The 25,762-nt window shown below is 32.1% G+C and overlaps 1 protein-coding gene and 3 long non-coding RNA genes across 7 annotated transcripts; 3 read left to right on the top strand and 1 right to left on the bottom strand.

The window, feature by feature from the left end:
* Window positions 1-1,383: 1,383 nt before the first annotated feature.
* Window positions 1,384-2,593, top strand: LOC105768056 (uncharacterized). Of its 2 annotated transcripts, none has more exons than XR_001125748.2 (3): window positions 1,384-2,029; window positions 2,131-2,229; window positions 2,519-2,592. It is a non-coding gene; the product is annotated as an uncharacterized LOC105768056 (long non-coding RNA). The 2 variants fall into 2 exon arrangements; XR_008195118.1 differs by having other exon boundaries at window positions 1,393-2,029; window positions 2,513-2,593.
* An 11,300-nt stretch (window positions 2,594-13,893) lies between these two features.
* On the top strand, window positions 13,894-16,381 carry LOC105768054 (29 kDa ribonucleoprotein A, chloroplastic). 2 transcript variants are annotated; one of them, XM_012587760.2, is made up of 5 exons: window positions 13,894-14,374; window positions 14,754-14,855; window positions 15,327-15,623; window positions 15,895-15,996; window positions 16,183-16,381. In XM_012587760.2, the coding sequence occupies exons 1-4, from the start codon at window positions 13,997-13,999 to the stop codon at window positions 15,955-15,957; spliced, it is 840 nt and encodes a 279-aa protein (XP_012443214.1). In that variant the 5' UTR covers window positions 13,894-13,996; the 3' UTR covers window positions 15,958-15,996; window positions 16,183-16,381. The 2 variants fall into 2 exon arrangements, with proteins under 2 accessions (XP_012443214.1, XP_012443215.1); XM_012587761.2 differs by having other exon boundaries at window positions 16,152-16,381.
* A 3,103-nt stretch (window positions 16,382-19,484) lies between these two features.
* Window positions 19,485-21,642, bottom strand: LOC105768057 (uncharacterized). Of its 2 annotated transcripts, XR_001125751.2 has the most exons (3): window positions 21,056-21,355; window positions 20,707-20,792; window positions 19,485-20,009 (listed from the first exon to the last, which is right to left on the bottom strand). It is a non-coding gene; the product is annotated as an uncharacterized LOC105768057 (long non-coding RNA). The 2 variants fall into 2 exon arrangements; XR_008195117.1 differs by lacking the exon at window positions 19,485-20,009 and having other exon boundaries at window positions 20,453-20,792; window positions 21,056-21,642.
* A 396-nt stretch (window positions 21,643-22,038) lies between these two features.
* On the top strand, window positions 22,039-23,563 carry LOC105768058 (uncharacterized). The gene is made up of 2 exons (XR_001125752.2): window positions 22,039-22,623; window positions 22,721-23,563. It is a non-coding gene; the product is annotated as an uncharacterized LOC105768058 (long non-coding RNA).
* The last annotated feature ends 2,199 nt before the right edge of the window (window positions 23,564-25,762 follow it).

Below are 25,762 nucleotides of genomic sequence, written 5' to 3'. Positions count from 1 at the left end.
AGTACCTACTCAAGAGTAAGAACTGAAAATGAATGAAAAGGGACAAATGAGGTTGTTACTTGGTCTAATACCCACTAGAAATAATGAATAGGGTTTAGGGTTTAGATTAATTAATGTGTTAATTTATATATTAAATAAGGTTTAGGGGTTAGGGGTTAGAGGTTAGGGGCTGGGGTTATGGGTTATGGGTTTAGGGTTTAGGGTTTTAAGGTTTAAGGTTAAGGGTTCAGGGTTTAGAATTTAAGGGTTAATGGTCGGGTTAGAGTATAGTATTTGATTTAATTTCTGTTTTTTAAATTATATATATTAAATAATAAGGATTAGTAGTTAGTGGTTAGTGGTTAATTGGGGTAATTAGGGTTATGAGTTTGGGATTAGAGGTTTAGAGTTAGAGATTTAGGGTTTAGAGATTTGGGGTCGAGTTAGGGTTTAAGGTTTAGGGTAATTAGTATTTTTTAATTTATATATTAAATAAGTTTTTATATAAGTGTAAAAGATATAAAAAAATTGTAAATATTATTAATTTTTATATAAGTTTTTATACTAATTGAATATAAAAAAGTTGAGATTTGGCGGCGTTTATAGCAAAAAACGCCGCTAATATACATTCGAATTTTTAAAAACGGTGCCGTTTCATTAGAATAATTGAATTTTATAGTGGCGTTTAAGCCAAAAATTGCCACAAATTTATGTTCTAAATTTTCTATACGGCGTCGTTTAATTTGAGGAATAAAAATTTTATACCGGCGTTTTTCCATATGATTTTAAATATGTCAAAACGATGTCGTTTTCATAAAGAATGAAATATTTTTGTGGCGTTTTACTGAAAGCGCCGCAAGTATAAAGAGCATTTTATCAATGCGGCGCCTTTTATGTCCTGGATTGAAATATTTTAGTGGCTTTTTGTAAGAAAACGCCGTAATACTTATTAAATTTTGCCAATGCCCAATTTAAGGTTTAGGGGTTAGGGGTTTAAGAGTTAAATGTTAGAGGTTAAGAGTTAGGAATTTAAGGTTTAGAGATTTAGGGGTCAGGTTAAGGTGTTGGGTTTAGATTAATTATTTTTTTAATTTATATTTTAAATATGTTATTATATAATTATAAAAGAGATAATAATAAATTAAATATATTAAAATTATGAGTATAGTTTAAATTATTTAAGAAATATATAATAGATAGACTTTATATGTATTGGCATGTGGATTTAAAAATATATTGAAATTTTCAGCAGAGCAAAACGGCGTCGTTTTATACAAAATAAAATAATTTTTTGCGACGTTTTTAAGAAAAACGCCGCAAATAATAAGCAATAGCGTTGTTTTTCTGAAAAACGCCGCCAAAAAAATTAAAATCCCGCCCACTCCCAAAAAATAATTTTTGACTACCCACTCATTACTCTCTCTTTTTCTCATATCCATCGAGCGCCCTAAATGCCCCCAAATAAAAGTTTGTACTTAATTCTTTTTCTCTTTCAATCTCAAAATTTGCCCCCAAATTTCCCATTTTCCCTTTCAATCAGATCTTCATGAATAAGAAGAAGAAAAATCAGTACTTTCTTTCCATTGAAGAACTAGAAATGAAATAGGATTTCAAGGGAAAATGTCAAGAGAAAAACTAAGAAGAGCCGCACTTCCTCCTGTTCAAGAGGTGTTCTTATTTATTTCTATTGCTTTCAGTATATATTTCTTTGATTATTTCTGTTGATAATAGTTGTAGGAGTTTGAGTGGTGATTCTTTACAAGGTGTGGAGTTGCTGGTGCTACGGCGGAGGAGGAGAATGGAGTGATAGTTGTTGAGATGAGTGTTGGAAAGCGGAGACGGGGAAGACCGTCGAGGAATCAAGTGAGAAACACGTCGTCATCGGCGCCGCCGCCACCGCCTCAAAGGAAGGATGAGGATGATGAAGAAGATGTTTGTTTTATATGCTTCGATGGCGGCAATCTTGTGCTTTGTGATCGACGGTGAGTTTGGAAATTTTTTAACATTCACAATGGAATGCTAAAACTTACAGAAGGTGGCACTTCTTGAGGTAAAACAAAATGATAACAGTGCTTTTTTAATGAAAGCTTGTCCTTCTGGCTGGGCTAAATATGAAGTGAAAAAGCTCTTAAAATTAACCTGATATATCAGGTTGAATGCACATCTTTAAATCAAGAATTGCAAGACATGGAAGCTCGTTTTCGTCGTGGACAAAAGAAGTCCCCAGAAGAAGCAAATCAAATGCTTCAGGTAAATATGATGAGGATGTAACTTTCTGAACTTTGTCTTGCAAATTATATTTTTTGGTCTATTTCCATCTAGCCAGTCTAGAAAATAAAATGCATCTTACCTATTTGATTTCAGTACCTCAAGTAATCTACTGGAATGTGGGTTTCTATATCATTAAGAACATTCTGAAGTCAACAGTTCAAAATGTAATTAATATCTAGTTATAGGCACAATATGTGGCCATTAGCTGTTCCACCAACTGTAATTAATGTAAGAGGCAATGGCTTAAAGATGGTGATGTTAGATGTAGGCATGGCAGGAGGAAGTGGAGCGTGCACGCCAAGGTCAAAGAGATGCTGAGAGCAAGCTCTCTTCATTAGAGGCAAGTATTATCATTCTACATTTATATCAAGATTAATTTGTTTTCTTTTGCTGGCTAATTTGTGTATTTATTTTCTCTGATCTATTTGTCTGGCTGTAGGCTGAAGTGCAGAAAATGAGGGTTGAAATGGCTGCCATGAAGAGGGACGCTGAGCATTATTCACGCTAGGTAACTGTTAAGATTGATTCACCTTTTAATTAGAAGTGTGGTTGTCAATTGTATTGATGATGTATAAACTGAAAGCGCTTATTATAGTGACTGTTGAACTTAGTGAAGCCTTAAATTTCATTGCTTATTTGATTTATGTAGTTGTATATCAACTATCAAGTTATATGGCACTGATTTACTGTTGTTGATATCTTATTTCTTAAATTTTCCATCTCATCTAAAACTGTGATGAAATTCAGTTCATCAGTTGTGATACGAGTCACAAAAGCCCAAATTCTTGAAGGCGAGGCCCAATAAGCAAATTCTCAGCCCAATCAAGAAATCCATACATACTTAGTTGAAAATCAGGCCAAATTGTCAAAGTGGCCCAAGTTGTAAAGTTTTATTTTTATTTTTATTTATTTATTTACTTAGTTTAAATTTTTATGTAAATATTCATTCCAAGAGTCCCAAATAAAAACCTTTGACCGAATTTCCATATTAAAATAATTAGGAGTTTTTTTTATTTTAGTTTTCTAATTAGATTAGGACTAGTTATAAGGCCTATTTAAAGGCATGGTGGCCACCTTGTAAAGAACTTCTCAATTATATCAAAATTTGATTTGTTTAAGTGCGAAATTTTCTTTGAGTTTTTCTCCAAGAATTCTCTCTTGGGTTTTCTTTAGAAGTTGTTTTAACAATCTTTTGATTGTGGGAGCCATCTTCACCTTCTTCTTGCCATTGATATTTTTGGAGGAGATTAGAGCCGTTTGAAGGAGTTGTGAGATCTTTCGGATTTCAAGGCTTCTTAGGACTTATCTTTTAATTTCTTGTTGTCAATTCTTTCTTTATTTCGCTTGTCTTTGAATCTTTATCTAATTTATTTTCTGTTTTTATTGTGTTTTCACCTTTTTCTATCTTAAGGAATCATTAAAAAATCTCCAATTTCTAGGGTTCTTCCATACTCTTTTGGGTGAAATCAGTTGTCGAAATTTGGGAAAACTATCTTGGTGTTCAATTAGCGAATCGCAACCTCCTTTAGGGTTTCAAAACCCTTATTAATACTTATTTTTATTCTCAATTTGATTCTTTCTCGATTTTGGGATTTTATTTCGATCTGGAAATTCAAAGTTCTAATCTTTTAATTTTCTGCTTCGTTCAGATCCGATTGTTTAGGGTTTTGTAAGAGCTTCGTGACTTGGCAACTCGATCTTGGTCCGTGCACAACCTCAGTATCATTTGGTATCGATTTTGGGCGTTTTGGGTGTTCTTGGTTGATTTCTAAACCGATCTCAATTTTTAAAGCAAAAAGCAGCTTTACCCGTAAAAATCTTTCAAAAAATTCATTTGAGTGGGTAAACGTTGTCCAATTGATCTGAAATTTTACATACATATTTGTGGCACTGTGATTGAATATAAAAAAATTATTCCCACAAAAAAAATCAGTCAAAAAAGTCAAAAAATTGAAAAAAGACGAAATCCAATAAAAATTTAAAAAAATATTCAGCGGGTTGAGTTTAGTGCCCAAACTTTCCAGATCAAAAATTCAATATTTAAGGACATTCCAGATTTATTTTCATGATTTTTTAAGATCGGGAATACCTCGAACGAAGTTGTCAAGTTACTCCGCAATTTTTCGGGTTTTCTGTTTTCAGCAATTTTTATTGATTCTTAGGTGTGAGTTTTCATTTGTTTGCCTTTATTTTTCCTTTACGATATCTAACACCTTCTTGTTTCTTGTGTTAGTAGGATTTAAACGTGTGCCCAATTCTTCCTCGGTGCAACACGAATCAATTGGTGTCTCGTCAGTTTTTGGCATCCTAGTGCACATTAGGATTCTTTGGTAGATCGGTTCATCCACTCTCTAATTGGTTGATATAAACTCTCCTAAAGGACTCACAAGACTGAATTCTACCTCATTGAGAATTTGAATTTTCTTTTTGAGTGATTAACGGTGAGGTTTGCTAAATTTTATTTTTGAGTGTTGAGTGTTTATTTTTACAGGTTTTTGGAAAATGTCTAAAGGTGATATTGACCATAATGATGTCTATGACATGTTTCAAAACTCCAACAACAATTAGATGAACACGCCGCCACACTTCGAACATTGAGTACCGCTTTCAATGAGGTGAGATTGAATCAAGATCCTCATTATCGGGATCCAATCAACGAAGATAGGGATAACCAATTTATAGGCGCGACCTCGACGTGTCCCTAGAATGGATGATGATTTTCATGATCGTGGGCAACCTTCTTTGGCAAAACCAAAGAGCGAGCAAAGAACGAGAACATCTCTTTCATACTCACGCCATGTACAATGTAAGCTTTGTAGAGTTATTATTGATGGTGAAAGTTGCTCGAACGTAGCCAAGACGACGATGGTGGAAAAGCTTTGCTTAACCACTACCAAGCATCCACAACCTTATCAACTACAAGGGCTTAGCAACGAAGGCCAATTTAAGGTCACTCAACAAGTGCGCATTGCCTTTTCTATCGGTAAGTATCAAGACGAAGTTGTGTGCGACGTAGTGCCTATGCAAGCTCGCCATTTGTTGCTAGGAGAACCATGGCAATCTGGATCGAAAGGTCACTCACGATGGTCGTACAAATAGGTATTCTTTCAAGCATCAAGGAAGGAAAATCACCTTAGTGCCGCTCACTCCTAACAAGTCCATGAGGACCAAATCAAACTAAAAAATTTTGTTGTTAAAACAAGTGAGGAAAAGGAAAAAGAGAATGAAAAAGAGCAAAAAGAGATTGAGAGTGAAAATGAATATGAAACAGACAAGAAAATTGAAAAGAAGTTGAAGAAAGAAGAGAAATGAGTTAGAAAAGAAACAAAAGAAAAAGACGAGGAAAGGGTAGTGAGGAATGTTTCCACTAACCAAGATATGAATTTTTCTTGTGTTGCTACTTTTCAGGTTCCCGAAAGACCAAAAGATAACTTTCAACTTCAATACCTCTCAAATGAAAGACGCTTTCAAACGATCAACATAGGCAAAGATAAAATCACACTACATGAGCCCAAGAGCTTCGACTACACTATGCCCCGATGAGCGAAGGTTTGTATTAAATGGAAAAGGTAAATCGACCCTTATTATTCTGCTTATAAAGTGGACTCAATTGCCATTAGTCCCGTTCGATCGAGGAAAGTTGAGTCCATTTGATTTTTTAGATTCGAGGACGAATCTTTTTGAGGAAGGGGGAATGATACGAGTCACAAAAGCCCAAATTCTTGAAGGCGAGGCCCAATAAGCAAATTCCCAGCCCAATCAAGAAATCCATACATACTTAGTTGAAAATCGTGCCAAATTGTCAAAGTGGCCCAAGTTGTAAAGTTTTATTTTATTTATTTATTTACTTAGTTTAAATTTTTATGTAAATATTCACCCAAGAGTCCCAAATAATGACCTTTGACCGAATTTCCATATTAAAATAATTAGGAGTTTTTTTATTTTAGTTTTCTAATTAGATTAGGACTAGTTATAAGGCCTATTTAAAGGCATGGTGGCCACCTTGTAAAGAACTTCTCAATTATATCAAAATTTGATTTGTTTAAGTGCGAAATTTTCTTTGAGTTTTTCTCCAAGAATTCTCTCTTGGGTTTTCTTTAGAAGTTGTTTTAACAATCTTTTGATTGTGGGAGCCATCTTCACCTTCTTCTTGCCATTGATATTCTTTGGAGGGAGATTAGAGCCGTTTGAAGGAGTTGTGAGATCTTTCGGATTTCAAGGCTTCTTAGGACTTATCTTTTAATTTCTTCTTGTCAATTCTTTCTTTATTTCGCTTGTCTTTGAATCTTTATCTAATTTATTTTCTGCTTTTATTGTGTTTTCACCTTTTTCTATCTTAAGGAATCATTAAAAAATCTCCAATTTCTAGGGTTCTTCCATACTCTTTTTGGGTGAAATCAGATTGTCGAAATTTGGGGAAAACTATCTTGGTGTTCAATTAGCCAGAATCTCAACCTCCTTTAGGGTTTCAAAAACCCTTATTAATACTTATTTCTATTCTCAATTTGATTCTTTGCTCATTTGGGGATTTTATTTCAGATCTGGAAATTCAAAGTTCTAATCTTTTAATTTTCTGTTTCGTTTCAGATCTGATTGTTTAGGGTTTTCGTAGGAGCTTCTCGTGACTTGGCAACTCGATCTTGGTCCGTACGCAACCCCGTATCAAGTTGCTTTCCATATGCTAGTTTATAAAGTATATTTCAAACCAGGCATTATTTTATTTTCTAACCCTCATTTTTTATCATACTTTTCTTAACATGGAAGAATAAGCTATGATTTTGACCTTGATGTTGATGGAAGTCGCATTATTTAACACCAAAACCCATATTTTACGGGTTTTTCAAAGAAGAAAAATGCTAAGAATAGATGGTCTCCAAAAAGATGGGCTACAAGGACGCCAAGTTATCGATGCTTTACGGTATTAGATTTATCCTTTTCATCTGCTTCTTGTGTGTTCCTAGCTTTCACTATAAAATGGGATAGCTAAATTATATGGTTTCTGCATGCTCCAAATTCTGAAAAAGGTTGAGAACATTGGCAAGTAAATTTTTAGAGAAAGTTCTATGAAGTTTTTATGGATTCTGTATGCAGACCCATATTTTTATTTTGGCATATCATGTAATTGTTGTACAAGTAAAAAGTAGACTGAAGCAGTTTACTATGAAGTTTTTAGAGAAAGTTCTATGAAGTTTTAATCTATGCTTGCTTTCCCATAGATTTCCATTCTAACTAGCTTCGATATAGATCTGTTGCTTTCAGTTTCACGCGATCTCCTCACTGTTAACTTGTAATTATCCTTTTTCTTCACTGTTGAAGTCGAGTTCGTTGTAAACCCCTACTTTTAAATATATATATACATTTGTTTCAATTTATTCTGTTGAGTTTACTTGAAAATTTGTGGAATTATGTATTACTTACTTTATTTTTTTAATAGCTTATACTGTTAGTGAATTAGATAGATTTACTCCCTGTTATACCTATATCTAAGTTGAAATTATATATATGCCTTTGCATTCCAAATATGAAAAATTGGAAATTAGGCATAGCCTATTGAAATTGGTGTTTTGATATGAATGTGTTATGCTTCTGTTTGTGCAAATCTGCATCGTACCATGGTAGGATATTCAACATTTGAGTTTGTGTTGAAAAAATATGTAATGGAAGTGCTTTGTAGGATTATCAAAGGAATTCTCACCAATAAGGTTTGTTAGATGATTCTTTTATGTGCAATTATTTTTACTATCAAATTCTTGCTCATATTTTAGTTTAATAGCTTTTCATTTTTGAGATGGTTATAATGGGGGTTTTATTCTACCAATCAGTTGGTAGGTCTTTTTTTTGTCCTTTTTCATTTTCTGCTTTTTTTTTAGGTTTTGTAATGGTGAATGCAGTATGGTTGATGGTTTTACAGGGGAAGATGTTCTATTAATAGGTATTTACAATGGAAGAGTGGTAAGGTTTGGAGCAAGTCATTTTCAGCTGGGGATGATTCTTGTAATTCTTGTTCTGAATTGGAGGTAATCTGCAATAGCTAATTTTATTATGTTCCTTAAAATTTCCGAATCCAAATTATTATGAGGGAAATTGTTAATTTTACTAAGAGAGCAAGGGTTTTATTATGAATTTATGATATATTTGTTTAGGTTTGTTGAAAAGAGTTTTAGATTCAAATCATGTTGTTATACCGGAGGGTAAGTCCCATGAAAAGAGTTTTAGATTCGAAATCATGTTGTCATACCAAAGAAGAAGCATCGGCATAACAATAGACTTTTAAGGGGAGACATATGAAAACATGAAACAATTGTTTACTCGTTGAGAATTAACGGTTTTGCTAATGAATGACATGCCGTTATCATGATATACATGTTTTGATTTTCTTTTTTCTTATCGGTAATGACCCACTTTGTGCGAGATTTATATCTCATTCTCATGCAACATTCTACCACTTGGGTGATACAGTTAAAAGTTGCAGCAGCGAGCTCTGAGAAAGAGACCGATTTGCACTTAGCTCTAGCAAGTCTTGTTGAACATTGTGGTTCACCTTCTTCTAGTTCTCCGTGCAAGCTTCCAGATAAGGTCGGTCTCCTTCTATGGGATTTCTTTTTTTTATGTTCTTTTCTCAATTTCAAACTTGGATTTCGTGCCCAAGAGCTTTAGATATCATAGTTGTTCTCGAGATTACCGTAGCAAAGTTACAAAAGCATTACACGGGGACCGTGTTAATTTTGTTGGTGGAAGGTTTATGGGGAAGAGAGTTGTTTTCTTGAAGCAACTTACGTCTGGCTCCTTTTGGTCACCGTGGGCATTACATATTTTATCGCTATCCTTGTTTCGTCATTGATTTGCTTACTTCTTGAAAATATTGGATGTATGATATATGTTATTCAATTGCAAGCTGGATATATGAACATGTTTGTTAAAACCCTTGTTATTGATTTCTGCAGTATTCCTTCCATAGTTTCTCACTTGGATTATTTTCTAGAAGCATTATGCTACTTTTATCTTATAGATAAGATTTGATGGTAGCAAACCAATTTAACATTTAATATGCCCGAGATTGAGTGATGCTATCTTGAAATTTAATGCTTCAGAAAAGGATAAACTTGGTGAAAAATATCGATTCACTATAAAATTGATTTGATTAAAAGTATATTAATTTAAATAATATTTTTTTATTTATCCTTAAAAGTATATTTAAAGTTTAAATTAAAAAAATAAAACATAATATAATATTTATCACAAAAATAAATATTATTTGATTAAAATAATTTTTTTAAATGTTATGTTTTTAGTGGCGTTTTTGCAAGAAGCGTCGCTAAAGGTTTGTTCTATAGCGGCGTTTGTGGTAAAAGCGCCGCTAAAGGTCTTCAGCTATAGCAGTGTTTATTGCTGAAAACGCCGCTAAAGTTAGCGACGCTGTCATTAGCGACGTTTTTTGCGGTGCTTTGGCGCTAAAAAGCGCCGCTAAAGGCCTAAAAAAGCGCCGCTAAAAGCCTGTTTTGGTGTAGTGTTGATAAATAGGGAAAGTAATATTAGAAGATACCTACATAAGATTTGATTTTGTAATTTAGGCGATTATATAAATCCTTTAATTGTAAACATGTTTCGATCTCATCTGTCGATGTAACTCGATGTATACCATCGATTTTGGGGAGCTCAACTATAAATAGAAAGCCTCCACTAAGCTGTAAATCATTCATTGTTTCGTATTCTTTGAGAGTGAATACTAAATTGATAGCATTTATTCAAATACCTCTCGTGCATTATTTTTTTGTTACTATTCTATTCTTTTAAACATTCTTTTGACTTGAGTTTACTTTCGCCATATAAATTGGTCTTGGATGAATTCTGCAAGAATCCTCATTTTGTGAGAGTTAAGTTGACTTAAGTGCATTCGGAGCAAGAGAATCGTTTAAGACTGCACGAATTACGAGATTGAAAGTCTAATCCCATGACATTAGTATGACCAAACATCATATTAATGCACATGTTATCAAATCAGGATAAGTTTCTTTCTCTTATTTGAACATGTATCATTAAATGGGTCCCTTGAAGATCTTTTAAGTTTAGACTATAAAATGGGATTGATATTCAGTTCAGACCAATCTCATTTTTCTTTGTTAATAATAACTGAGTTTGGATCAAGGGTAATGATTTTGTCGCTGGTTTAACAGGTTGGAACACATGACAAGTTGGGAATGCAAATAGTTCCACTAAGATTGCTCACTCCTCATGAAACACAAGAATTTTCATTTAATTTAGTCAAGAACACAAACCCTAATGACTCTCAAAACAAGAAGCGAAGAGGATAGCTAGTGGTGCAGATGACATTTAATCCTTTCAAAGAGGATAATGAAAGATTTAGTGGTCCTTTAGAAAGATATGCAAGCAATGAAAGTAGTGTCAGTAGGCTACCCATACCTGATGGGTCCATTTGTGGAGCCGGTTTGCTTTCGGTTATGATTCAAAGAGCTGAAGATGTTGAAGGGAAGTATCATCACAACCCTTATGCTTTGATTATTTTCAAAGAAGAAAAGAAGAAAACCAAAGTGAAAATCTAGTTCCCTTTTTTGACATTTTATCTCAAAGCATTAATTGCCAAATTCCTTTTTACTGTTTTACATAGACGTGGGAATATGGGGCATTATACCCTGTTGTAGCAATCATAATATTATTGAAAGACTATCTTTTCATTTCCTATGAACTTTTAGCATTCAACTTATAATTTGATTCGTTACCCACGCTTATTTTATGTTACGTATTTCATCTAATTGATCAAGAAAATAAAAGATTCATATTGAAACGAAGAATTCTAATTTGTATTAGAGGAGACACTTTTGAAAGATATGATTTATATTGGTCATATTTCAATAATTTTCGCCAGAAAGTTTAGGTATCACATCACCCTTTCTTTTTGTAACTCCAATTTTTTTATTTTTTTTTAAAATATTTGTATCTTATATTATTATGCTGTGTTTGATGCATATTCGAACGTGGGCAAGAGAGAGAATTTTATTCTCCTACTTGTAATGAAGTATGCAGTCTCTGATCTTCTAGGAATCATTGGGGCATGTAGATATCAATCTTATGATGTAGCTTACAATGGACACATCAACGAGAAGTATAATCTAATCAATTCAAAAAATAGTGTGATATGCATTGGTATATGATAGGAACTGCCTTGAGAAGAATCAAACTCTTGTTTTTAATTTTGCTATATTTTTTTAATACTTTTTATTTATTAAAAAATATTTATTTTAATATTTTTAGTGTATTTGATAATATTTTTAAATTTTTATGTAAAAATTTTAATACGGATGAAATAGAATCGAGTTTCAATATTTTTATTTAAACTAAACTTAAACAAAAGTTTAAACTTATTTTCGAATTAAATCGAATTCAGACTTAAAATTTTTAAATAGCCTGGCCTGACCAGCCATGGAGAACTTTAGTTGCGAGAAACTAGTGATGTTTGGCTTTGCTTGCTGTCAAGAAACTAGTGAAAATTTCAAGTGTCCAATCATTCATATGATGTAATCTAGAGTAGAGTAGAGTAGAGTAGGAGTTGTCCAAGAAGTCCTTTGGCATTTCACTCTATCCGCGTAATGCACATAATTTTAATGTAATCAGTTTCATTTATTTTTTTCTTAATATGCACGACATTATTTGTAGATAAATACAACGTTGTTGAGGAAATACAAAATATGGTGATGTTTGGCTGGGCTGTTGTTGGTGTTCACCTTTTCTCTCTAGTTTCCACTTCAAGCTTAGCCTTGGAATTTTTTTTTATATATATCCACAACTATTTTCATTTGCTTTACCGTCTAAGATTAATTTTATTCGGGTAAAAATAGTATTTAAATAAAAAATTTCTAATAATGATAAACTTAATATTCGAATTCGGTTCAAATATTTGGAGAAGTCCTGTTTTTTTCAACCAATTGTTAGTCGTAGGACTGAGCAAAGAAACCAAAAAAAATCTAAAAATCAATTTGAACCGATGTATCCGATTTAGTTCAGGTTTTATAATATTCAGTTCAGTTTCAGGTTGATGTTATCACCCAAATCGCACAATTCGGTTCAAGTTCGGTTTCTCCACTTGGAACCATTTTATAGAAAAAGTTAAAATATTTCATAGTAAGTGAATCATTTCTTAAAAATAATAATCATAATTATAAGCATAATTCTAATTTTAAGAAAATAATTTATTAAACTTTATAAATATTTTATTTATAAAAGAAATAATTATTCACAAGTTGTCAAATATATATTTGATAGTTATAAATTTAATAAATTTATATGGCATATTGTAATGACTCGATTATAACTAATTAAAAGAATGGCAAGTAAAACATTAAATATATCAATAATTTATGTATTAGCTTTCCTTTTAATAACTTTAAATGATTTATTAACTCAATAACTTAACTTAAAATATTTTTTAAATGGTTTTATGAATGATTATAATATTAATTTAATTATTTAATTTACCCCATAAATGTATAAATGAATTTAGAGCATGCATTATGATTATTATGAAATAAAAATAAATACATTAGAATTTTTGGGTTCAAAATAAGATGATATATATATTTTACAGAACTCAAATTTTAAAATCAAACCGCTATTATTGGTTTTGGATCAAACCGCTATTATTGGTTTTGGGTATTTCTATTTTTATTCAATACAATTTTGATTTCAAAAGTTAAAAAGAAAATGAAAAATTTCAATTCAATTTTTGTTCAAAATCAAATCGAAGTGAATACACCCATAATTAGAGGTGAGTGTTCGATCGAATTGAGTTAATCGAGTTGACGAGTCCTATTTTATCATCCTAAATCAATTTAATTTTTTTTCGAATCGAGTCGAGTGAAATGGAATTCGAATCAAATCGAATCGAGTGAAATTGTTCGAGTTAAATTAAAAAATTTAAACATGTCAAATTAAAATCTTGTTATAGTATAACTAATTTCATGTTACAACACATCAATTTGAAACCATATATATTTGAAAACTTTTTCAAAGCAAAATAATTAAAAATACTTTAGTATTATAAACTAAATAATTAATTAACTTATTTAGATCCCAAAATTATTATTCTAGAAAATTTTAATTTTTAACTTTCTTTATATTTTTAGATTTTTTTGAAATTTTTATAATTTTTGAATTTTTATAAATATTTTGATTTTTAAAATTATTTTAAACTATTTTGTAATTTTTGTTAGAGAAAGACCAATTTGCTCCTTTTCAAACTTTGATAGGGACTAAAGTACTTATACCAATATGTTATTTGAATTATTCAAGTTATTCAAATTGTAAAATTTAACTCGATTCGAATTCAAAAATCAAATTATCTATTCGAGTTGACTCAAATAGTTCGAATAACTCAATTCAATTAACTCAAAATTCGAAAAAAAATCTTAGAAACATAAAAACAGTCCTAATTAGCTCATTTTCATTTGGGTTTGAAGGGCTGAGGCCCTATGCAAATGTCGCTCAAACCGAAACCCAAAGCCTTTTCCCTCAGCAAAATATCTAAAATCTATTGCAATCTAATATCTTATCAACAAAAATCTAACGGCCCGGATTTCACGATATGTAATCCGAAGTACCGGCGGCAAGATAGACAAGCAGGCAACTTCTCCTCCTATAAAAATATCTATAATGTAAGCTACTCTTCTTAAACCCTCTCTACCATTTCAAAAACCTTATCTTCTCTTTGGCTAAAGCAGAAACAAAGGCTAAAATGTCTGCAACATCTGCTTCATCACTCATCCTCCCATCTCTCAAACCCAAAACCATATCGTTACCAAACCCAACTCCCATTTCACTGTCCCCCTTCTCTCTTTCCCACCGCCTCCATGCAAAGCCTCTCTTTTCTTCCGCTCTTCAAAGTTTCACGCTTTTAACAAAAAAGTCTTCTTCTTTTCCTTCTAATTTTGTTAGAAACGTTTCCGTTTCATCTGAGTACGGTCAGGAAGAGGGTTTATTTGGTAGTGATGATGAAGAGGCTACTAGTTTCTCCCCTGACTTGAAACTTTTTGTGGGCAATCTTCCTTTTAGTGTGGATAGTGCTCAGCTTGCCGGTTTGTTTGGAAGTGCTGGAAATGTTCAGATGGTTGAGGTAATTTTGTTTTTCTTTTTCCCCCTTTGCTTTTACCTGTAATTCACCATGCTTATGTTTATGTTTATGAATGACTTGCTTTGCTTTCATCATGTTTTGTTTTCACAGAGAGGCTTGCGCTTTAGTTTGAATTCAAGCATAGTATGAACCTTTATTTCTGATATGTTGAATTATAGTAAGGAAGAAACTTTTAATTTCGAGATGAAAATTGAATAATGAAAAAGACATTTAGCCAATTGAAGGGTCATGATATACATTTAGTGATTTAATTGGGCATCCATTGAAATATGTACCTTGTTGCTTCACTCCAATCATTTGGGAAGTTAACAAACTAGATGTACACTCCGTTTTGATTTGTTGAAATTATTTCTTTTGGCAGGTGATTTATGACAAGGTAACTGGGAGAAGTAGGGGATTTGGTTTTGTAACCATGTCTACTACTGAGGAAGTGGAAGCTGCTGCTCAACAGTTCAATGGCTATGTAAGTCATCTTTTGGGGGGTTCATATGCAGATATGCTATGAACTTAAAGAGCATTTTGCACATTTAATAATGTAATTGCTTCGTTTACAAGCTACTTAAACAAATATGGTTATCCTCTTTCGGTTTAGAGTACGCATGGATGAAGATTTGCATATTTATCATCTTTAGAACAATTTGAGGGTTGACATTTATGTTCTGGCCTTGGAACCCACTGCGGCAAATGAATTTTTTCAACATCTGAAGATAAAAAGCTTCCATTTTTATTTGTTCTAGTTTCCTCAACAGACTCTTTTCCAGCATAGTGGATGGAAAACGGGTGTTTCGCAATATTGAGTATGCTTAAGTTTTTGACTGTATTAATATCTAATACCCCTGTGAAGATCAGTTTCGGTATAAGGTTATAGTTTCTATCAGAAGTTTGAATCGAGGTTGTCATAAAATTTTCTTGTGTTTACACTTGCTGATTGCAGGAACTTGAAGGGAGAGCGTTGAGGGTAAACTCTGGACCACCTCCTCCTCGTAGGGAAGAATTTTCTCCTAGGGCGAGAGGTGGTTCAACCATGGGTGCTTCAAATCGTGTCTATGTTGGTAACCTTTCGTGGGGCGTTGATGATTTAGCACTGGAGACCTTGTTCAGTGAGCAAGGCAAGGTTGTGGAAGCAAAAGTTGTTTATGACAGGGAAAGTGGTAGATCAAGGGGTTTTGGCTTTGTAACTTACAATTCTAGTGAAGAGGTGGATAGTGCTGTCAAAACATTTAATGGTGTTGTAAGTTAATCGTTACCTTGAGTTCTAATCCATGAATGTTTATAGCATTAATGAAGTTATTAGATTTCTGTAAGTAGCAGTTTTGTACAAAATCAAGCATATTAGAGTCAATTAGTAGATGATGGATAAGATAGGTCATTTGGCTGGTATATACTTTTTCAGTATCATTATTGACTTTAATATGCTTGATTTTGTACAAAACTGCTACTTACAGAAATCTAATAACTTCATTAATGACTGTGAATTGCTTAAAAAAATTTGTTTGATGCAGGAGTTGGATGGCAGACCAATTCGAGTCTCAGTGGCCGAGTCTAGGCCAAGGCGTCAATTTTGAGCGCGACTGGTATCTACTGGTACTGCTGAAGTTCTTTGGGTATGAGTCTAAATCTTTGGGCACTTAATTGGTCTTTCCTATTTTTATATTTCATCCATGGCTTATAGAATAATAGATGTTCAGTTTTCAAAGCTTAATTTTTATTCTGGTATGTGTTGCTTATATGTTTTTTAATTGGATTGCATTTTTATCAGACACACTGAGAACAGCTCTTTATGTTCCTAGGAATCTACAAACATGCAAATTGTAGCAGCTGCATTTGGATGGTATTCGCAATCTGTGCTTAGATTAGATTAGAAAGAGCCGATAACGAGATGATAATATCAATTGAAATATTTTGGTTATATGTTCCGAAAGTATCATGATTCAGTGACTGACATGTGCCTTAATTTTGTTTATTCAAGTGTGGGATTTCCAGTTAGCATTTCTTTTAGCCAGTTTCTAGAGATGGTGTGAATTTGTGGTTCTTTTTATCTGAAAGCCATGGGGATATACATCCATGAATTGGATAACATATCAAGAAGGGAGCTGAGTGCTGACAAACTCTTCCCTTTTAATCACCTATAATTCATTTAGTTGCCTCCCTTCTTCACACACCATACTGCAATAGAAAGAAGGGAGCTCACTATTAGAACAAGAACAATTAATTTTCTAATTTTCAGTTGAAATGTGAATGTTTAATAATTCATAAATTAATTAGTATATTTAACAATCTTCTCTGATAATATTAATTTATATTACTATCTATATCTTATAAAATCAGAAGATATCATATTTTTTTTTTGTAAAATAATCTTCTCAATATACCGTAAATATCCAATTCTATATATAAAATAACTAAAAAACAAATATCTATATTTGCTCATGAATTTGTCAAATTGTTCCTACTCGCTATCATGTTTAGGTTTGAAGCATTATCATTAAATATCTTGTTATGGTCTCGTATAAATTCTCTTTAAAATTTTAAAATTATTAAAATATGTTATCTAATTTTATTATATTATTTAAAATTAAATCAATTAATATTCAAAATAGAATGCAAATAAAATTTACTTCAAATTTAATAAAATTTCTCAATTTAAGTATGTTAAAGTAAAATAATTTTGTTTAATTAAAATATAGTTTGTTAACCTATAATTTAGTTATTAAAATTTAAATCGACTAAAAATAATAATAAAGCTTATTAACAAATAATTAAAATTGTTATAGTGATATGTTAATAATATTGTAGTAAATAATGAAACCATAAAAAGTAATAAATTATTATAGACTAGACAATAATTATAAATTCCATCATTAAAATTTCAAATTTTGCTTAAGCTGTTAACAAGAACATAAAGTTGTATACAATTTCAGATGTAGTCATTTTTATTTTATTTTAGATCAAGTTACCTCACAAGTATAGATCATTAATTTGCATGTTTCTAAAATCGAAAACCTTTTAAATATAAAATTATTGGTTCAAATTTTTATAAAAGAGTAAATATTGATGCTAAATTTCTTAATTAAAGATTAAAATTTGCAAAATAATAGTAGTAGTAAACTATTGACAGCAAATAGATAAAATTCAGATACGGTCACTCCACTATTTGATGTTCAAAATACCAATTTAGGTATTAAAGTCAATTACATTGGAAATTTTCATCAGTCAATTGTTATTCACTATGGTAACATTGATGACATGCAGAGGTCATTATAGGTGGAGTTGGGTCGGTTTTGTAACAAATTTTTAGGTTTGATTAATAGACTCAAGCCCAACCCAAAAAATAGGTTAGGATTTTTGTCCAAATTCAACCTGAATTATGGATTTTAAACTTGGGCCTTGCCCAGGTCATTTAATTTTTTTAAATTATTATTGTTATATAAAAAATTTAAAAAATATAATGTATCAAATACACTAAAAATATTAAAACAAATGTTTCCCAATAAATTAAAATTACATAAAAAGTCTTTATACTAACATAATTGCAACTAAAATAGTAGCAAAACTAATAACAAAACAAAGAATATTCAAACAATATTAAAGCGACAACGGAACAATATTGAAAACGGTAGCGAAACAACAGTGAAATAGCACTCAAAACAGCACCAAAAATAATCTGCCAAATGTAATCAACTAACCAAGCTATTTATATATCAAGCAATCAACATATTTGATTTTATAACAAACTATAAATTGTAAGCTAAATTGTATACCTAGAAAGGAATCGAAAAATCATCATCCTCATCATTCTTGCAATTAATTTCTAATATGAAATAAGAATAAATAGTTAGATAATCAAATTGATAAAATGTTATAAAATTATAACAATAAAACAAGAATAATAATTACCTATTGAAAATATCTTAGCTCGCATCTAATAATCAAAGCAAACAATGGCTTGAACCGGTTTTGGTTTAAGTGAACTCCTCAAAAGTGTGATAACTTTCTTCCCTATGCTAAAAGCTGACACGGAAGCTATACTCAGTATTAGAATTGCCAAAAAATCACGAGCCAATAATGAAAACTCATGATATTGAATTGAACTTTTGCTCCTGTATATTTATTTGGCTATTCAACTCAAGCTTTAGTACTTCCAAATAAATGTCCAACTGTGACTTTTCAATCTTACTACTGGATTCACTTAAGTATCGTTTATAATTATCACTCTCATCATAATATCATCCCAAATAAGTCCTATTAACATTGAGTTGATGCAAACTAGAATAAACTAGATCATTATTCGAAACATTGGAACTCTCAACTAAAGAAGAAGATGTAGATTTACTCATCAAATAAGAGTTTAAGATTACTAAGAATGGTTTGCACAAAATCTGAAGCATGAGTATCATAGATTGTAGGAAAACAATGCTGCACATAATTTAACTTGTAATGAGGATCTAAAATTGTAGCACATGACAATATCAAACAATACTCAATCCAATATTTATCAAATTTCTCTTGCATTTGCTTAACCATTAGAGTTAAAAAAAAATGAAAACCTTTAACTGTATCAAGCATGATCTAGTGAACCTTCCAAACCCCTCTAAAATAAAGATTGCTCGTTGGATAATTAGAATAAAAAAAAAAACACAAGTCACATCATAAAAGACTTTCAAAAATTTTCAAAGAATAGCAATATTTCTCCACTCTTCATCAAAAAGTATAAATATTTGATAATATTTATCTCGTTATCCCTAATAATCTAACACACATTTATAGTAAAGAGCAGATTTAAGCATTAAATAAGTAGAATTCCATCTCACACACAAATCTTGACAACTTTTTGGTCCCATTTAAATGAAATCTTTTGTCGACCACATCATAAAATCTTTTCCTACGAATTTCAGATTTTTTATGTACTTAATTCTATTTCAAATCTTACCAACAACATCATCAGTAAGTTCCAAACTAGCTTTAACTATAAGATTCAATATATGTGCACAACATCTAACTTGAAAAAAAAAAAGCACCATCACACAAAAGAGCTCGGTTCGTACGAAAACGATTTTTAAGACAGGAAACCATAATATCATTATAAAAAGCATTATCCAAAGTGATGTTAAAAATTTTATTGTCTGTATCCCATTGAGATAAACATAAAAATAAGTTCATCCACTATGTTCAAACCATCATACGAACTCTAAACCTTATGATTAACTTTTGTAGCTTCCAATCTTGACATGGTCTCTCTCTTTTTCATAATACATTAGGACAACTCGACGACACTCATCAACATCAAACTTGTAGGTTTTTATAGATGGACCACCTTTTGAGGATGGTTGAGTGGCTATGGTGTATTGAGTGATATCTTATTAAATTTTTTCAAACAACTATTTAGATGATGTCTTAAATGGGATTTTCCATTAGAAGATTTAGCAAAAAAGGTACTCTTTCAGTGATTACATTGTGCCTTCAATTCATCTTTGTTCTCACATTCAAGCTTTGTCATTTCATCCCACACCTTTGAAGTAGTAGGCTTTTGACGTTTGAAAGCACTTTCATATTCATTAAACCCATCGTCCACAAGTGTTGGAGTGTTCGAACTAGCCATTGTCATAAAAACTCAAGTCTTGAAATCGTAAAAACTTAATTAATATACAGAAAAAAATAAAAAAAAATAGAACTAAACTTTAAAGACATATATGGTTGGCTGCGGAAAAACTCAATTAGTAAAAACTCAAGTCCTTTTTAGAAGGGGCACCCAAGGCAATGCTCTAAAAGAGAATATATATTTTAAGCACAACTCTCCACTTGCTTTTGCAATGGAAATATGGTATGCATAATCTTCAACCATGAAGAAGAGGGGAAAAGTAGTTGTTATATCTCTATTATTTACTTATACATAAGCTATACACATACTTAAAAAAAAAAAGCATATCATCCCACTACTTTAGTGTGTGTTACTTGAAATTCTTTGCTATCCAGTTTGGTGTTTTCTACTAATGGTAAAGCCATAAATACTTATACAGCAAATTGACAAACATGAAATGAACCAAGAAAACTTGAGCATAATTTTTGAAAATAAGAATAACCAAGGTTGGTCAAATATTGGAGGATGATATATGTGCAATTAATTGAATTAAAAAAATCATGAATATACAAGTGAATTAGGAAGAATAACAACAAGAAATGAAAATTCAGATTGCCCAGTTCAACTTTTTCATCTGAAAAGCAACAACTTGTTTCATTCCAACTAGATTATGGTATTGTAAAGAAGTGAAAAACATCACGTTAACTTAAATGAAAGGAATAAAACCAACCTTTACCTTATAGAACTTTCTTTCCCAATTGGTCCTATACTTGCGTACAATTTTTGGACCCCAAGGACCTAATCTTCTGTATACAGAATCGTCTAGAAAATACAAATCAATTAATAAACTATTTAATTCCAAAAGCAATCAATGAAACTAAATACAAAATAAAACAAATCAAATTAGATTAAGAGAACTTTGACAATAATATAAACAGAGGAGACCCACAAAATTATTCCAACAACAATTTTTAAGGTAGAAGCAATAACCACAAAAATTATTCCCACAAAATTGACCAGAGCAATGGAGGAAACCAAACCAGTGAGAAAATGAGAGGTAAAGGGAGATTTCTAACCTAAGTTACCTTTGGGTTCTCAGTTTTGCTGCAACAGTGGTGAACGATGACGGACTAGTGGGTGTGTGGTGGACCGGTGGTGACCGGAGTGGTGAACGATGATGGTGGTGGTCGGTGGGTGGTGGAGTGGAGAATGGATTTAGAGTTGTTACTGTTAGGGATTAGAAATAAAAATTTGGGGGAGGGTTGGCTGAGGAAATCACAAAAAGAAAAGAACGGGTATAGGGTAGACTTGTTAAGCTTAGCTCGAGCCAAAAAAACCTTACCCGAGGGGTAACCCGTTTTGAAAACAGGCCTCATTTTTTGCCCAACTCCATTTTTTTAGACGTATATTTTTGCTCAAACCCTCCTTCTTTTTGGATGGGCCTTTAGGCTTAGTCAGGTGGCCCGGCCCATTATCAGATCTATTCACATGACATTATGAATATTTAAAAAAAATATTTTTATTTTTGGATACTTAATTTTTTGAAAATTTTATTTAATTCATCTAAATTATAAAAAAATTGCAATTTAATCACTAATATTTATAAAATAATTAATATTTTTCTTGACATTTTGAAATTTTTTCATATTCCGATTATAAGTTTTTGATTGGTTGATATAGTCTATAGTAAGTAATTTTAAATGTATTAAATAAATTGTCTTAAAAGACTAAATTTATTTTTCAAAAAAATTAAATTTAAAGGGTATAATCACAATTAAAAATTTTAATATATCTTTTATTTCATAAATAGTAATGAAGACGCATTTATTAATTTTATAAAATTTGAATGCTTATTTAAGTATTATCTTAATATATGTTAATATAGATAACAAAATAATAAAAAACTTGAATTTAAAAACATTGTTAATTAAATCGTTATGGAAGTCATGTCAACAATGAAAAATTGTTAATGGAGACTAAATATTAATAAGTTTTGATACACGTAAAAAATTGATTATTAAATTATAAATTTTTAAAATTTTACAACTAAAATACAACTAAAATTAATGATTAAATTATACTTTTAGTTTTTTGACACAAATTCGACTGATGCATTAATTAGGTAAAGTTAAAAAATTACAAATTCCTAAAAAACCACTGTGTCTCCTAATCCTACCATCTATCACTAAACCATTGCTTCCCGTGGGCGGTGCCTCGGTATTGGAATTTCGTAAGGCCTAAAAGAAGCGCCTAAACCTTGTAGAAGAAACAAACACACATTTTCATAAAGAAACTAAAAAAAATGAAACCCTAAATTCTTAACTTTCCCTTACCCTTCTTCTTTATTATTGCAACGTCGAATGTCCCTTTGGGAGGGAACTGGTATTCCTCAGGCAGTGTGCGTGGGTCATTTTCTTCCCCCAGTTCCTCTAATCTCTGAGTTCTTCGAAGATCTTGTAACAAATCCTATTTCTTCTCCAGACTCAACCTATCAAAACATTGTCTCCGCCTCCTCTAGCTTCTTCCCCTTTGGTCCTTCAAAACCATAGGTTCAACCTCCGGTGGAGTTTCTTCCGTCCATAAGGTCGGGGAGTAACATCCTCCCCCCCCCATGCAGCCACCCGTGCGCCGCTTCGTTTGCTTCACGCGATATGTAACGAAACTCAATGCTCCTAAATCTTCCGGTTTTTTTCTTTTATTTCGTTTATGATGACTCCGATAAGTGATCTATCATTTTTTGGACTTTTTAGTTTTTTAATCACAGTCATTGAATCCCTTTCGACTATTACTTCGCCAAATCCCATTTCTTCTACAAAGACAACCCCTTGGAGACATGCATATGCTTCTGCAGTTGTCAGATCTCAAACGTTTTTGACCGGGTAAACACATGAACCCATTATGAGTCCCATGTTGTTTTCGATAATTATTCCAGAGATTGTTCTGTTGTTTTGTTATTGAAACACGATATTAAAATCTACTTTGACTTGTTCCTCTATTGGGGGTTCTCAATGGGCTTCTTTTCTATTGTGCTTGCATTCTAGTACTTCGTCTAATATGCTTAGTTCTATAATATATGCTTTGATAAAGCCTACTATATCACATATCCTCTGCTGAATACCTTTATGGAAAAATTTGTTCCTATTATGCCATATTGCCCAGAATGAAATTGCTAGACATATACATTGGTATGTGTTATTGATGTTAAAAGTCTCAGCTAACTAGTGTTTCCATTCTTGATTTTCACATATGGGCGTGAATATCACTTCTATTTGTTGGAGAACTTGTTTTGCAAGATTACAATCTTGGAAGATATGGTTGATTGATTTGTCTTCTTCATCGCATAGTGGACATAGAGCATCAAACCTCAGCTTACGGGCTTTTAGGTTACTTAGTGTAGGCAAATAATTGTTTGTAATTCTACATAAGCTGATTCGTACCTTGTTGGAAACTTTTAGGCTCCATAATTTTGAATAAAAGTTTTTTGTAGATCTGGATGTATTGTATTTTCATATCCCAACATGTCTTGTTCCTCTGTAATACACCACTTGTAACCACTTTTAACTATATATTTCCCCTAGTGGGATTGAACTCAACTCCTTTTCCTCCATTGAAAACAAGTGAGTATGAAACACTCTTGATACATTGCATGATCAATGATACCCACTTGTGACAGAATCCAAGATTTCTCATCATTTTTTCAATAAAATTCCATTCTACCCTATTATATGCTTTGCTCATGTTTAATTTTAAAGCAAAAGAACCTCATCCATATCTTATTTTCTTGAAAGAATGCAATAATTCATATGCCATTAAAATGTTATCAATAATATGTTTGTCTAGCACAAATGCTCCTTGTGTTTTTTCAATGCATTAGTTAAGGGCTTTTCTGAATCTGTTAACTTTATACTTTCAAAATTATTTTGTATACTACATTGCAAAGGCTAATCGGTCTAAATTGGCCCATATTTTTTGGCACCAATACTTTAGGGATTAGGACAATATTGGTTTTGTTTATAACGCCTAATTCTTTTTGGTTGTTCAAAATTTCTAAATAGAAGCTAGTCACATCCTTTCCTACAATATTACAATATTTTTGAAAAAAAAAGAATAGGGAAACCATCTTTAACTGAAGCCTTTAGAGGAGCCATTAAATTTAACGCATCACATAATTCTTCTTCTTTAAAACTAGTTGAAAGTTCCTCATCAAGGTATCCAAATATGTAGGGTTGAATTTCCATCCATAAATTCTCATAATCTTGTAAGGGGTTTGAGGAGAAAAGATATTTGAAATATTTTGTCACTAACTCAAGTAATCCTTATACCCTTCCATCCACCTACCACTTTTGTCTTCAAGCCCCTTTATTGTGTTTCTTTTTTTGCGATAGAATGCAAAATTGTGGAAAAAAGCTGTATTTCGATCACCCAATCTAAGCCAGCTTGCCCTTGCTCATTATTCCCCAAAAAATTTCTTCATCTGCTTCCATATTTAACATTAGCTTGACTTCTGTTATTTTTGCTAATCGTTCTTCTTCGGGATCGTTTTCATTAAGCTCGATGAGCCTTTGGTTTAATTCTTCTCTTTTTTTATCGGTTTCTTTTATTGATCCCGACCCATTCTTTTAACGAGTTACCAACATTGCGAGTTTTCCTGGGAGTTCATCGTTAGTTGAAATCTATGCAATCTTTACTTGTTCCTCAAAGTCCTCTTCAAATACCCATTTTGCGTTAAATTGAAAGGGAAAATCTCTCATTGTTTTGTCACATTGGTGCCCCAATGTGTTCAGTAGTACTAGGAGTGGTTCGAGAAGTTATGCGTTAAATGGCATAAAGAGTAACTAGGAAAACGACCCCACCATTCTGGGTTTGCCACTCCTTTATCCAATCTTTCTCGTATATTATTTTCTGCTAGTCGTCCTCTTTCCCAAGTAAACCATTGGCTCGATAAGTGAAGATCGTTTAATTCACATTCCTCCAAAACTTCCTTGAACGTTGCCATTTTTCTTTCTTCTCTCAACCTCTCCCCTCTTTTCTCGAATGAATACATTATTTCATTAAAATCACCCATAATTAACCATGGGAGCTGACAATCCTCCTTTAATTTGCCTTAACCTATTCTAGGAGCCCCTCTTGAGATGCTCTACTGAGGAACCATAGAACCTTGTAAACCTCTATTCGGCCTCTCCGCTTTCTTCTTTTACTTCCATATCAATTTGAAATTAGAAAAGCTTTTTAGATTTATTGATAAGCTTTCTTTCCACCCTAATGAAAGGCCCCCTAGATCACTCCACTTATGTCTATTCCATTTTCGTAGCCACACTTTTTTTGCATTTTTCTATATTTTTTTAGTTAACTTTTGTTTCTATAAGAAACAAAATCTAGGGCTAATACTGTCTCAAAATATTTTTAAGATGATGTCTTACTATCTGCGGTTGCCCCAGGCCGCAGACATTCTGACTTAGGGTTTTCATTGTGACTGACCGACCTGCTTACTAGAGGTTGTTGATAAATTGTTGTCTAGATCAGTTTCCATACGTTTTATGTGTGTGTACTCTAGATGAATCATACTTTTCCTTTTCTTCCCTCTTAAGATGTCGATTGGATTCTTTTCATGGTCTTTGTCTTCCCCCTTTAGAATGTTATGTTCTAACCTAATGTCAAAACCATGTCCAAGGACCTCTCTTCGATAACCCTCTAAGCTGCCTCTTCCATTTGACCTTGTTGCTATTTCTTTCCCTTCCGTTCTATGTGTTTGAGCGTCCAATGCACTATCCATTAGTTCTCCTCCCCTTCGC

Source organism: Gossypium raimondii, chromosome 4 (assembly GCF_025698545.1).
Source record: "Gossypium raimondii isolate GPD5lz chromosome 4, ASM2569854v1, whole genome shotgun sequence".
NCBI lineage: Eukaryota > Viridiplantae > Streptophyta > Magnoliopsida > Malvales > Malvaceae > Gossypium > Gossypium raimondii.
The sequence above is the reverse complement of the archived record's forward strand: the minus strand, read 5'-3'. Positions and strand labels throughout refer to the sequence as shown.